At 44.9% G+C, this 12,625-nt stretch overlaps 1 protein-coding gene across 1 annotated transcript; it reads right to left on the bottom strand.

Moving 5' to 3' along the window:
- Positions 1–2,351: 2,351 nt before the first annotated feature.
- S100Z (S100 calcium binding protein Z) lies at positions 2,352–6,378 on the bottom strand. Its single transcript, XM_007518559.2, has 2 exons — positions 6,066–6,378; positions 2,352–3,141 (listed from the first exon to the last, which is right to left on the bottom strand). Exons 1-2 carry the CDS (start codon positions 6,204–6,206, stop codon positions 2,983–2,985), a joined length of 300 nt encoding a protein of 99 aa, XP_007518621.1. The 5' UTR covers positions 6,207–6,378; the 3' UTR covers positions 2,352–2,982.
- Positions 6,379–12,625: the final 6,247 nt, after the last annotated feature.

Genomic DNA, 12,625 nt, shown 5'->3' with positions numbered 1-12,625 from the left:
CAGTGGGTTAAACGCACATGGTGCAAAGTGCAAGGACCGGAGTAAGGATCCCAGTTTGAGCCCCCTGTTCCCCACCTGCAGGGGAGTCACTTCACAGGCGGTGAAGCAGGTCTGCAGGTGTCTGTCTTTCCCCCTCTCTGTCTTCCCCTCCTCTCTCCATTTCTCTCTGTCCTATCCAACAACAACGACATCAATAACAACAACGTTAAACAACAAGGGCAACAAAAGGGAAAATAAATAAGTAAATAAAAATTTTAAAAAATGTTCTTCCGCCCTATTCCAACGGTTTCTTTGATGGTACTAGATATTGCATCGATGGCCAAATTTCTTTCGCTTGAGAACTTCTGACAGGAATGTTTCCCAATAGCCCCTGGAAAGAGATAATTTCGCACTCATCCCGTGGAGCTCCAGGGAGCTGCACAGGACCATTTGCTTTCTCTCTGTGAAGGGGAAGATGGCTCTGTTATTCGCTTATTTGTTTGGCTCTGTATTGTCCAGTAGAGAAGATTTCTAAGGGTGGAGATAGGAATAATGAAAATCCTTGGCATGGCAAGCTCAAAGGGGGGCAAGAATTAGCCACCCTTAAATGTGTCTTTGAAGAAAGGGAAGGGCCCTGAGGGCAGGGCAGAGGTCACCCTGGAACTGGATATTTACATGTAAACATCTCTTTTGAGTACCATTCTCAGGAAAAAACCTAAGCAAATGGAGAAGGCCGAAATGCAGAGGCATGTCTTAGTGTTACTGTGCCTCCCTGATGACCTCCCTAAGTACACTTTTCCTTTCTTCCTCTCAAAGTCCTCTGTGTTTGCTCCACTAATTAAAGACAGTGTCTAAGACCACATGGGTAGTTACTCCAAATAACTGCATTTCCCTCATGCTAATAGGAGTTTTTTATTAAGAAAAGCTTACTGACTATTCCTCTTCTCAGTCTCTCTCATGCTTGTTTATTTATCCAATCTCTGAAGAATCCACAGAATAGAAGATAATTTCTTTTGTGCCTTGACAGCTTCAAAGAGCATGTGTTTAATTTCTCTCATTTGTCAATGCTGCCTGTGCTTGGTGTTCAGAGGGGAATGAAAAGCAAGACAGAGTGGGGGCAATGATTAAGCATGACTAAGGACCGATTTCCTCTGGTCTCAGAGGAAAAAACATTTTAGTTGGGAAATGTAGAATAAGGAAAGATTAAGACATGCAAAACTAGAGTAGGTGAAATTTCCCTAATAAAAGTAAAACAGTGGGTTAAGTGCATGTGGTGCTAAGCACAAGGACCGGCGTAAGGATCCAGTTCCAGCCCCCAGCTCCCCACCTGCAGGGGAGTCGCTTCACAGGCAGTGGAGCAGATCTGCAGGTGTCTGTCTTTCTCTCCCCCTCTCTGTCTTCCCCTCCTCTCTCCATTTCTCTCTGTCCTATCCAACAACAACAACATCAATAACAACAACTACAACAATAAAAAAAATAAAATAAAACAGTGCTTTTTTCTGATGATTGACCATTACTGAAGCAGCAGGGATTAGACAAAAGTAAAAAAAAAAAAAAAAAAAAAAAGAAAGGAAAGGAAATTAGCATCATCTATAATACCACTATGAATGGCAAAAATTTGGATCATATATTTTCGTTTTTTATGTAGAATTTTGACTGAGAAATCAGACCATAGGCTACACAGAGCAAAATCAGAGAGCACAGCGCAAGGCTTGCAAAAGAAGCCGGTAGAAACACACCCAGAGGCACTTTTAAGTGATCACCCATTTCCATTGGATGGTTCATATCAAAGAAGATGGGAGGCTTAGAAAAACACTGATCTCAGAGGAGGCTTCTAGGGAGAGCTCAGGGGAATGTTCTGAGGCCTCTACTCCTCTGGGAACCGAGAGTCTCTCTTTCCCTCCAGAGCTTAGGGAAATTCTCTTCAGTCTCAGAGGAAACCCTCTGCTCAGAGATAATCTCCCTTCTCTTGACAACATAATTGCATCCCTGGCTCGGGCTCTGGAAAACAAAAACCGGAGATGGAAGTGGCGTGCAAGCAGTTGTTGTTTGCTTTTCCTTCAGAACTTTTCTCTTTCCGAGAAAGTTGGTTCTGTTCTTGATTGGAAAGAAGAAAAGAGAAGAAAAGAAAAAAGAAAATTGAGCATTACAAGTAAAAACAATATCTTTAAAGTTTTCTTGCCATACTTAAAAGAAAAAAGAAAAGAAACTGGAGGTGTGATCCCTGGCACTGTCATGAGCCAGACCTCAGTGGTGCTCTGGTAAAGAGAGAGAAAAAGAGAGGAGACTGAACCCATATCAAACACCTTCTTGTTGTTTAAAATGAATTTTCCATCACAGTAAATGTCCTTTGAAAACACAAGTGTTTTATTTTATTAGTGACTTAATATTGATTTAAAAATTATGAGCTAACAGGGGTATAACTCCACACCATTCCCACCACCAGAGTTCTGGGTCCTTATTCTCTTCATTGGAAACTACGGTAGTTCTCCTAAGATCACAGATACGGGTTGACTATTATTTCAGCAACTGTCTGTCTATATTTTAATATATTTGCCCTTTTTTATTCCTATGGTCCTGCCTTCTCTTCCTTTCTAAGTCACATCTCCACCTGTTACTACTTCTGAAAGTCTTTCCTTTTCTCCTCTTCTGTCTGTGGGTCCTGATGGAGTTGGAGCTCAGAGTCCTCTGGGCATCTTCCCCTGACATTTCTCCCCCTCTGGAAGTCTGGACCCAAATTCTCTATGGGGAGCAGAAGGTGGAAGGTCTGGCTTCTGTAACTGCTTCGCCACTGGACATGGGCGTGCACTATCATTAGTAATATTGGGGATCTTCTAGAGGGAAACATGAAATCTGGAATACTCACTTCAAGTCAGTATGTGAGGGCAAACATTAATAATACCAGCAACTAATGTAGCCGTAAGGAGCGTTGCTGTGACTAACAGAGGCTGCCAGGGAAAGAGTCGGTAGCTTTGGATACACCTCTGCTTTTAGAGAGGTTAACTACTTCCCTTTCTTCTTCAGTTGTTCTACAAAGTAGTCATTGCAAGCCACTGTCAGGGCGGCCACCATGACCACGAATTCATTAAAATCCACCTCATTGTCCTTATTGGCATCCAAGTCCTGCATTATCTTGTCAACCAACTGTGGATCCTTTTGACACTAAAAGGAAAGGAAAAAAAAAAAAAGGATCTGATTCCCAGGCTTTGAGGTTCATAATGACAACTGAAATCTTCCTTTTATTACATTAAAGCTTTTATTTTCATTTTAGTATCTAAGAGACATTTCCAAGAACCTCTTTGTGGGAATCTCTGAAAGGGCACAGAAGGTCTGAACAAGTCACCAGCTCTAGATGAGCTCGACCTTCCAGCCCAGCCCCACACAGTCCTGACTCAGCCCCACAGGCCAAGAACGAGCAGCAGCTCATCTTTGATGTGTGTGACGAGTCTGAGAGTCACCGGTGCTGAGAGCACAACCCCAGGACGTTTCAGGAAGATGTCCACAGCGTCACAGGACCACCAGAGCAGGGCCCGGGAACGGGCACAGAAACCGGCTTTGATGTTTGATGTCTAGAAGGCGCTGTGAGAGACTCTGCCTTTTACCAGTAGGAAGCAGATGACTTCGCAAGTGAACGTCTCCTTACTTATAAAATGAGGCTAGCGGTACCTCCCTCACAGATGTGGAGGACTTATCTATATACCTGGGAAGTGCTTGGGGGCCTGGGAGACAGTATCATGGTTCTGTGAAAAGACTCTCAAGCCTGAGGCTCCAAGGTGTCAGTTCAATTCCCAGCACCACCTCAGCCAAAGCTGAGCAGGGCTCTCATAAAAAATAAAATAAAGGGAGTCGGGAGGTAGTGCAGGGGGTTTAAGCACATGTGATGCAAAGCCCAAGGGTGGGTGTAAGGATCTGGGTTCGAGCCCCCAGCTCTCCACCTGCAGGGGAGTCACTTCACAGGCGGTGAAGCAGGTCTGCAGGTGTCCATCTTTCTCTCCCCCTCTGTCACCCCCTCCTCCATTTCTCTCTATCCTATCCAACAACGACAACATCAATAACAACAACAATAATAACTACAACAACAATGGAAAATAAGGGCAACAAAAGGGAAGATAAATAAATATTAAAAAATTAAAAATAAAATAACATAATTGTCATCAGGGTTGCTGAATTTAGAAAATAAAAATAAAGGACATCTAACTAAGTGTGAATTTCAGATAAACAAGGTTTTTTTTGTATAAGTGTGTCCCAGTTATTGCGTGGGACATAGAATAGCTTATCTGACAACCTAACTTAGCCCAATGTCTGACACACAAAAGAGGCAGATATTATCCACAAAACGGGTGGGGGAGGAATTGATCGTATAAGGATTTTATTGGTAGAAAATAAAGGGCCTGGTGGTGGCGCACCTGGTTGAGTGCACATGGTACAGGGCACAAGGACCCAAGTTCCAACCCCCAGCCCCCACCTGCAGGAGGAAAGCTTCAGGAGAGGTGGAGCAGGACTGCAGGTGTCTCTGTCTTTTTCGATCTCTCTCTTCCCTCTCCATTTCTGGCTGACTCTATGCAATAAATAAAGATAATAAAAAATATTTTTTTTAAAAATAAAGAACAGAAACAGCCCCCACCTCCCTCAGAGGAAGAAGTTTAGGAGTCAGAAAGGATGAATGAGAACACTTCTCCTATGGTTAGCAGCTGGTGAAAAACATTTCCAAATGTGGTTTCTTTCCTCCAGATAGTCACCATTGCCCCTTACTCCCTGACAGTCATTAAAATGTTGGGAACTTACTCTGACCACAATTAACTTGACCCAAAACAATTTTAAATGTATCTTGAACACATTAACATGCCATGTGTGAGCTACTGAGGTTTTTGTTGTTGTTATTTTAATTTTGTATAGTAGGGTTGACAAACTGGATTGGGACCAGTTGGTGAGAGCTCCCAGGGACTCCTAAAGTCAATGAAAAGGTATTAGGAAGAATTACTATGCTAAAAATGCTTTAACCCCCTCCCCCCCCATAGATGCAGGGAGAAAAAGAGTGTTGTGATCACAGTCACTGCAGTTTAAGTAGAGGATTTCAACAGAAAGAAATCTCCCAGGTTCAATTCCCTGTGCCTATAAACCAGAGCTGAGCAGTGCTCTGGCAAGAATTAATTAACTCATTAATTAAAGGGTTTAGGCAGAATAGCCTCGTAGGAGAGCAGAATGTTGTGTTAAAGTCAGCACAAGGTAAAAATCTCAGAGTGAAGGGCTTCCCTCAGGGCAGGCTCCTGAACTCTTAGCTCTGCTGAGATGTGAACCTGCTTGCTGCCCCGCTGCTTATGGGCCAGACACACTTTTCCATCAACTCCAACAAGGTTGAGCTGGACTGACAAAAAATTTGTCATGCCCTAGACAATTTGCCACCTCAGTGGCAAAGACCCCAGGCTTCCTTTCTGGCTCACTGTGTAATATTAACTTCCCAGACAACAGGAGACGGTGTCAGGCAATATGACCTAGGACTCTTGAGTGTAACCAGCGTTATCTTTGATGGCTGCCCCAAGATGTTGAACTGATGGAAGCCTCCAGTGTAATTTACAATGTTTCGAAACCCTAAGCATAAACTTCATGACAAACAGCAGAAACATCCAGAAATAGAAAAGCAAAGATCTCGGGAGTCGGGTGGTAGCACAGCACGTTAGGTGCAGGTGGCGCAAAGCACAAGGAACAGAGTAAGGACCCCCGGCTCCCCACCTGCAGGGGAGTCCATTCATAAGCGGTGTCTATCTTTCTCTCCCCCTCTCTGTCTTCTCCTTCTCTCTCCATTTATCTCTGTCCTATCCAACAAAGACAACAACAACAGCAATAATAACTACTACAACAATAAAAAAATAAGGGCAACAAAAGGGAAAATAAATAAATGTTTAAAAAAAGTATTTAAAAAAAGAAAAAAGAAAAGCAAAGATCTCTAGGGGTTTGCTCCCACACACACACACCATCTTTGGACTCTCAACACAAATCATGTTAAGTGTATAACAGCATGAGAGGCAGGAGGGGAAATGGTGACAGAAAGGCCTCTCCAGCTGTGTGTGTGGTTCACAAAAGCTCACCAAGAGGAAGTCGGTGAGCTCTCGCTGCAGTAGCATTTTCAGTTCCCCCTTGCTGAGCTTGAATCGGTCTTCTTCCTTGCAGGAGTACTGGTGGAAGATTCTGATCATGGTGTTCATGGCAATCTCCAGCTGGGTGGGCATGCTGGTCGCAAAAATGTCCTCTCCCGGGGCAGGCCAGCTATGTCAGAGAGAAAAACACTGGTGCAAAATAAGCAGATGAAAGAAACACCAAATAGAATTTTCTCATCCCCTCGGTCGTCCCTGACCGCCAGTGGTAGTTGATCCACCCTGACCACCTTCCCTTAAACCAAGAGTCCTGCCCGTGGAAGAGAAGCACAGCACAGAACAGAGCTGCAGAGCCCTTTGCAAGGGGCTGTTTCCTCCTTTCTAGGGCCCGGTCCACCGCCTCCAGAGTGTGCTGGCAAGTGAGCAGCACCATTATGAGGACACAATCCCCACATGGCACAGGCCAAAGGTACAAAAGAAGAGGAAGCAGCGGGTTAAACACATGCGGCGCAAAGCACAAGGACCGGCATAAGGATCCTGGTTCGAGCCCCGGCTCCCCACCTGCAGGGGAGTCGCTTCCCAGGCGGTGAAGCAGGTCTGCAGGTGTCTGTCTTTCTCTCCCCCTCTCTGTCTTCCCCTCCTCTCTCCATTTCTCTCTGTCCTAGCCAACAACAACAACAACAACAATAACTACAACAACAATAAAAAACAAGAGCAGCAAAAAGGAAATAAATATTTTTTTAAAAAAGAAGAGGAAGAAAACGCCGAGGTTTGTACCTGTCCAGACGACGCACAGCTCCGTCAGTAGGTGTTTGCAAATGAAAGCATCTGTGTTTATACCGGGGATTCCACCTTGCCACACCTGTTCCCAAGATGATGAAAATGAGCAGGAAGCGCCTCTGCAGCTGGTTTTAATCACCGGAGTGAACAGGTGCGAACAGCTGCCCCCCAGGGGCCAGTGGGGTGGCTCTGACCAAGGGGTGAAGGGCGGGAGACAGGAAGCTCCAGGTTTCCCTGGAGGAAGAAGTGTTGTGAGTTGCTGGGGAATGCACGGATGATGCCTGGCAAGAACTTTGTAACCAGAGGAGCAGAGGAGACACCTTGGCTGGGGACAAGACAATAAACTTAGAACAGACTAGTCAAACCACCCCAACAGACAGTTCCAGGGAAATACACTTTTTTAATTAAAACAAAAAAAAGAGTGAGAAGGCTTTCTAAGTGCCTGCCAGCTCAGAAAGGTACAGAGTAGGCCTTCTGGATGCCTAGGAAAGAAAGAGAAGTAAAGAGGACGTGTGCACCTATACCAGCCTTGGTCTAAGGAATCACTGAAGGAAATGACTAGTCCCCAGTCCCCACCTGCAAGGGGAAAGCTTCACATGTGGTGAGGCAGGGCTGCGGGTGTCTCTGTCTCTCTCTATCCCTACCTCCCCTCTCCATTTCTGGCTGTCTCTATCGAATAAATAAATAAAATGAAATTTAAAAAATTTAAGGAGTAAAGAGAGATTTAAAAATAAGTGTGGTTGGATATAGAATTTCTCACACTACCAAAATTTCAACTGACTTTATTTCATTTTTTAAGATCTATTTATTATTGAGTCAGCAAGAGAGAGCTAGAATATCACTATAGCACATGCAATGCCAGGGACCAACTTGGAGCCTCACTCCTGAGAGTTCAACACTTAATCTATACCGCCACCTCGAAGGCTACAATGTTTTTAATTATACCAATGTTTTGCCTCCAAAGAAAAAAAGAACCGACAGAGAATAAAATGTATGTCTGCAGGAATCCACGGTGTGTATAAGAAGATTAGGGGTCAGCTTAAAAAGAAAAAAAAAAAAAAAGCTCTAATTCCAGAAGCCAGACCTCCCACCTTCTGCACCCCAGAAAGAATTCTGGTCCAGACTCCCAGAGGGATAAAGAACAAGGAAGCTTCCAGTGGAGAGGATGGGACAGGGAACTCGGGTGGTGGGAACTGGGTGGAATTGTACCCCTGTTATCTTACAGCCTTGTTAATCATTATTAAATCACTGATAAATAATTTTAAAAAACAACAGCTTCATTCTTCTTCTAGTGTTTGCCCTTCTTCCGCAGCCAGTCAACAGCGTCAGGTTGAGCCTGATGTAAAGTTTCGAGACCTCCTTTGAATCTGGAGAGGTGGCAGTCGTTGACTCTGTGGGTCATAGTCTGTCTGGAGCCGCAGGGGCAGTTCGGGTCGTCTCTGGCTCCCCAGCGATGGAACATAGCGGCGCACCGGCCATGGCCTGTTCGATAGCGATTGAGGAGGGCCCAGTCATAACGTGCTAGGTCAAAGCCGGGTTGACGCTCGCAGGGGTCTGTGATGAGGTGTTTGTTCTTGACCTCAGCTGACTGCCAACTCTGTTTCCAAGAGTCTGGAACAGAGAAGGTCAGTGTAGGCGTAGGGGACCAGATTGGGTGACGAGACGTCAAGCGTTGGACAGGGTGGGCGAAGATATCCGCATAGATTGGCAGGTCCGGTCGAGCGTAGACGTGGGAAATGAGTTTAGATGATGCCGCATCCCGACGAATATCTGGCGGGGCGATGTTGCTAAGAACTGGCAGCCATGGAACCGGGGTGGAACGGATGGTTCCAGAAATGATCCTCATGGAGGAATATAATTTGGAATCGACCAAGTGGACATGGGGGCTACGGAACCATCCTGGGGCACAGTATTCTGCAGTGGAATAGCATAATGCCAGAGAGGATGATCGTAGTGTGGAAGCGCTCGCGCCCCATGAGGAGCTGGCCAGTCCTGCAATGATGTGATTCCTCGCGCCCACCTTTGCTTCATGAAAAAGAGTTACTGGACAAACTGGTCATAAACTGGTCACTGTGCTGTGAAGAGCTACTTGTCCTCTGAGAACTAACAGGCAATTATATGGAAAGAAAACCCGTCTCTTTAGTTCCTCTCAACACATCGGTGGGGAGGAGCCTCTGCTAGCCAGTCTGCTGGCCTTTAGTCCCCAGGGACTCCGTGAAACCCTTCCTATAAGGCCTCAGGATGTTCTCAGTGTGTGTCTAAAATCCAGTCCCCAGTTCTCAGTGTATGTCTAAAATCCAGTCCCCAGTTCTCAGTGTATGTCTAAAATCCAGTTCTTTTCTTTTAATTGTTGTAGCTATTATTGTTGTTGTTGATATCATCGTTGTTGGATTGAACAGACAGAAATGGAGAGAGGAGGGGAAGACAGAGGGGGAGAGAAAGACAGACACCTGCAGACCTGCTTCACTGCTTGTCAAGCGACTCCCCTGCAGGTGGGGAGCCGGGGGCTCGAACCGGGATCCTTATGCTGGTCCCTGTGCTTTGTGCCACCTGCGCTTAACCCGCTGCGCTACAGCCCGACTTCCTATTTTTATATATTCTAATGTATGTCAGTGGGGAAAGAGCTTCTGTTTACTCTATGTTGAAGCCTTACATATGTGCAATACCACTGTTCCAGACAACTTTTTTTAAAATTTTTATTTTAGGAAGAGTCAGAATTGGAGAGGACAGACACTACACCATGGCACGGTTTCACCATAAGTACAGCTCCTCTCCCACTACCCTCACCCCCTACCCCACCAGCGGCATGTGTGCATAATGTTCCCTTTTGGGGCTGGAACCAGGCTCTTTATATGGTAGAAGATATATATGCCCTTCCCCCTGTTTTTTTTTTTAAACTTATGAGAGACCAAAGCACAACTGTTATTACGTCCTCAGGCGTCCTGGTTATATCTGTATCTATATATATCCTCTAGGGTTATGGCTGGAGCTCAGAGCTGGCACTATGAATCCACTGCTCCTGGCGGCCATTTTTTCCCTTTTTATTGGATAGGACAGAGAGAAATTGAGAGGAGGGAGAGACAGAGAGGGAGAGAGAAAGACAGACACCTGAAGACCTGCTTTGCTGCTTGTGAAGTGTCACTCTGCAGGTGGAGAGCTGGGGGCTCGAACCGGGACCCTTGTGCTTCATATGATGTGTGCTTAACCAGGTGCTCCACTGCCCCGCCCCCGCCCCCGCCCCTGCCCCCATATAGATTTGTTGAAGCCACTATGGTTATCACTGAGGCTGTGATTACGTGGTGGATCCAACACTCCCAGCAGCCATTTTTTTTTTTTTAATTTTCCTTTCTATCTTAGTGGATAGGACAGAGAGAAACTGAGAGAGAAGGGACAGAGAGGGAGAGAGAAAGACAGACACCAGCAGACCTGCTTCACCACTTGTGAAGTGTCCCCCCTGCAGGTGGGGATCAAAAAATATTTTAAATTTAGCTTTGTAAGTGCCACAGTAGTAAAATATATGGTAAAGTAATAATAATATTGTGACTACTCCAGAATGTAAAATAAAAGTCAAATTCTCTCCCCGTCATGCTCCAGCTTGTCCTCTATGGTTAACATCCTCTATGACAGAGAGAGAGAGAGAGAGAGAGAGGAGAGAGAGAGAGAGAGGAGAGGGGTGGTGAAAAGCACAGCCTTCCCGGTTTCAGCTCTCACTGCTGCCACTAAAGATGTGGTTCTGAGGGCTAGTTGCACACAGTATAACAGTAGGGACCAAGTGAGTCAGAGTGCCTGCCTGTCTGGACATGTGTCAGCTATCATCACACTTCTGGAACAAAAGAATATAAGTAACAGAAGTATAGCAGTTATGTATGATTTATATTATTATGCAATAGATAGTACATATGCCTTCTTAAACATATGAGCACACACACAGTGCTGAGATGTGTGGATCTTGTTTTCCTTAATTTTTATTTACTATTGGATAGAGACAGAGAAATTGAAAGGGAGGATAGAGAGGGAGGGAAAGGGAGAGGGTACACTCATCCAGTGGAATAATAGGGAACATGTCATTGAAGAATGGGACCAGTCTATATGTGTGGTCATAGTAAGGTTTCTAAGATATATATTGGAAAAAATAAGCTGCAGGGGCCAGACGGAGATGCACGTGCTTGAGCACACTGCACTCATTTCAGTGCGCAAGGCTCAAGCCCCTGGTCCCCACCTGCTATAGGAAAGCTTCCCAAGTGGTGAAGCAGGGCTGCAGGTCTCTCTCTCTCTCTCCCTCCCCTTCTCCCCCTCTCTTTTTGTATATTTCTCTCTCTCTAAAAAATTAAAATTTAAAAAAAGAATTTTGCTTGTCAGCTGGAATTCTCCAACTAAGTTAATGTACATTGAATATCATTTCATTTATGCTGCTGAGACCTATTCCAAAAGATAGAGCTTTGCTGTTCAAGAACTCTGGGCTCTGATCCAGAGAGCCTGGAGTGGTGAAGATTCCCGTCCCTGTGCAGGGTGGTGCGCCACCTCCTGGCCCCCGTCTACCTTTGTACATAATCGTCCCTTTGTCTCCCTCGTCCAGTCCTCTCTTCCTCTCCAAGCCACATACAACCCTACTACTACATCCAAATGTCCCTCCCTTCTTCCTCCTCTATCTCTGGATCAGGGCCCAGAATTCTTTAAGAGCACAAACTCTTTCTGTGATGCTGGGGACTGAACCTGGGACTTCAGAGCCTCAGGCACAAGAAATTTTTGCATAACCATTATGTTGTCTCCCCAGCCCACAAGCTTAATAGACCAGATATTTAAATTTCAATGCTGTAAATAGAATAAAAAAAAAACCTGTCACTAAGACTGCTTTTTATATAATATATATATATATATATATATATATATATATATATATATAATTATCTTCATTTATTGGACAGACAGCCAGAAATGGAGAGAAAGGGAAAGACAGAGAGAGACCCCTGCAGCCCTGCCTCACCACCGGGTCCCCCTGCCTCTAAGACTTTGTGGAAACTCGGCTGGTTATTACTGGGAGGGTGGGGGCACAGAGTTTCCGTGGTGGGTGCTATACCCTGAAATCTTACACTCTTGTAACCACTATTAATTAGAAATGAAATCGTTGGAGAGAAAAAAAAATTGGGGCTTGAAAGGAGAGGTGGGGCGGGTGGTTTCTTTGGTACATGCTGCCCCCCAGTGTCCATCTGTGGAACTGCATCTGGAAGCTTGGGGGGCTTGTGCGCTGGATAAACCAAGGTGATTTGCAAAGGATAAACCAAGGTGATTTGCAAAGGATAAACCAAGGTGATTTGCAAAGGATAAACCAAGGTGATTTGCAAAGGATAGATAAACAAAGGTGATTCGCAAAGGATAAACCAAGGTGATTCGCAAAGGATAAACCAAGGTGATTCGCAAAGGATAAACCAAGGTGATTCGCAAAGGATAAACCAAGGTGATTCGCAAAGGATAAACCAAGGTGATTCGCAAAGGATAAACCAAGGTGATTCGCAAAGGATAAACCAAGGTGATTCGCAAAGGATAAACCAAGGTGATTTGCAGAGGTGTCACAGAGCTTATGGACGCACAACACCTGGCCCACTCTGTCAAGTATGACAGTTTCTCTTCTGCTTTTGGCGAGAGTTTTAACCCCGAAGATGAAAACTCACAACTTCTTTCTCTCTCCTCCTATCTTTCTCATAAATAAACAAAATCTTTAAATAAATAAAATAAAAATAATAAAAAAAAAAACACAGAAACTCACAACTTCACAC

Source organism: Erinaceus europaeus, chromosome 11, assembly GCF_950295315.1.
Source record: "Erinaceus europaeus chromosome 11, mEriEur2.1, whole genome shotgun sequence".
Lineage (NCBI taxonomy): Eukaryota > Metazoa > Chordata > Mammalia > Eulipotyphla > Erinaceidae > Erinaceus > Erinaceus europaeus.
Note: the sequence above shows the minus strand (reverse complement) of the source record. Positions and strands in the feature narration are given on the sequence as shown.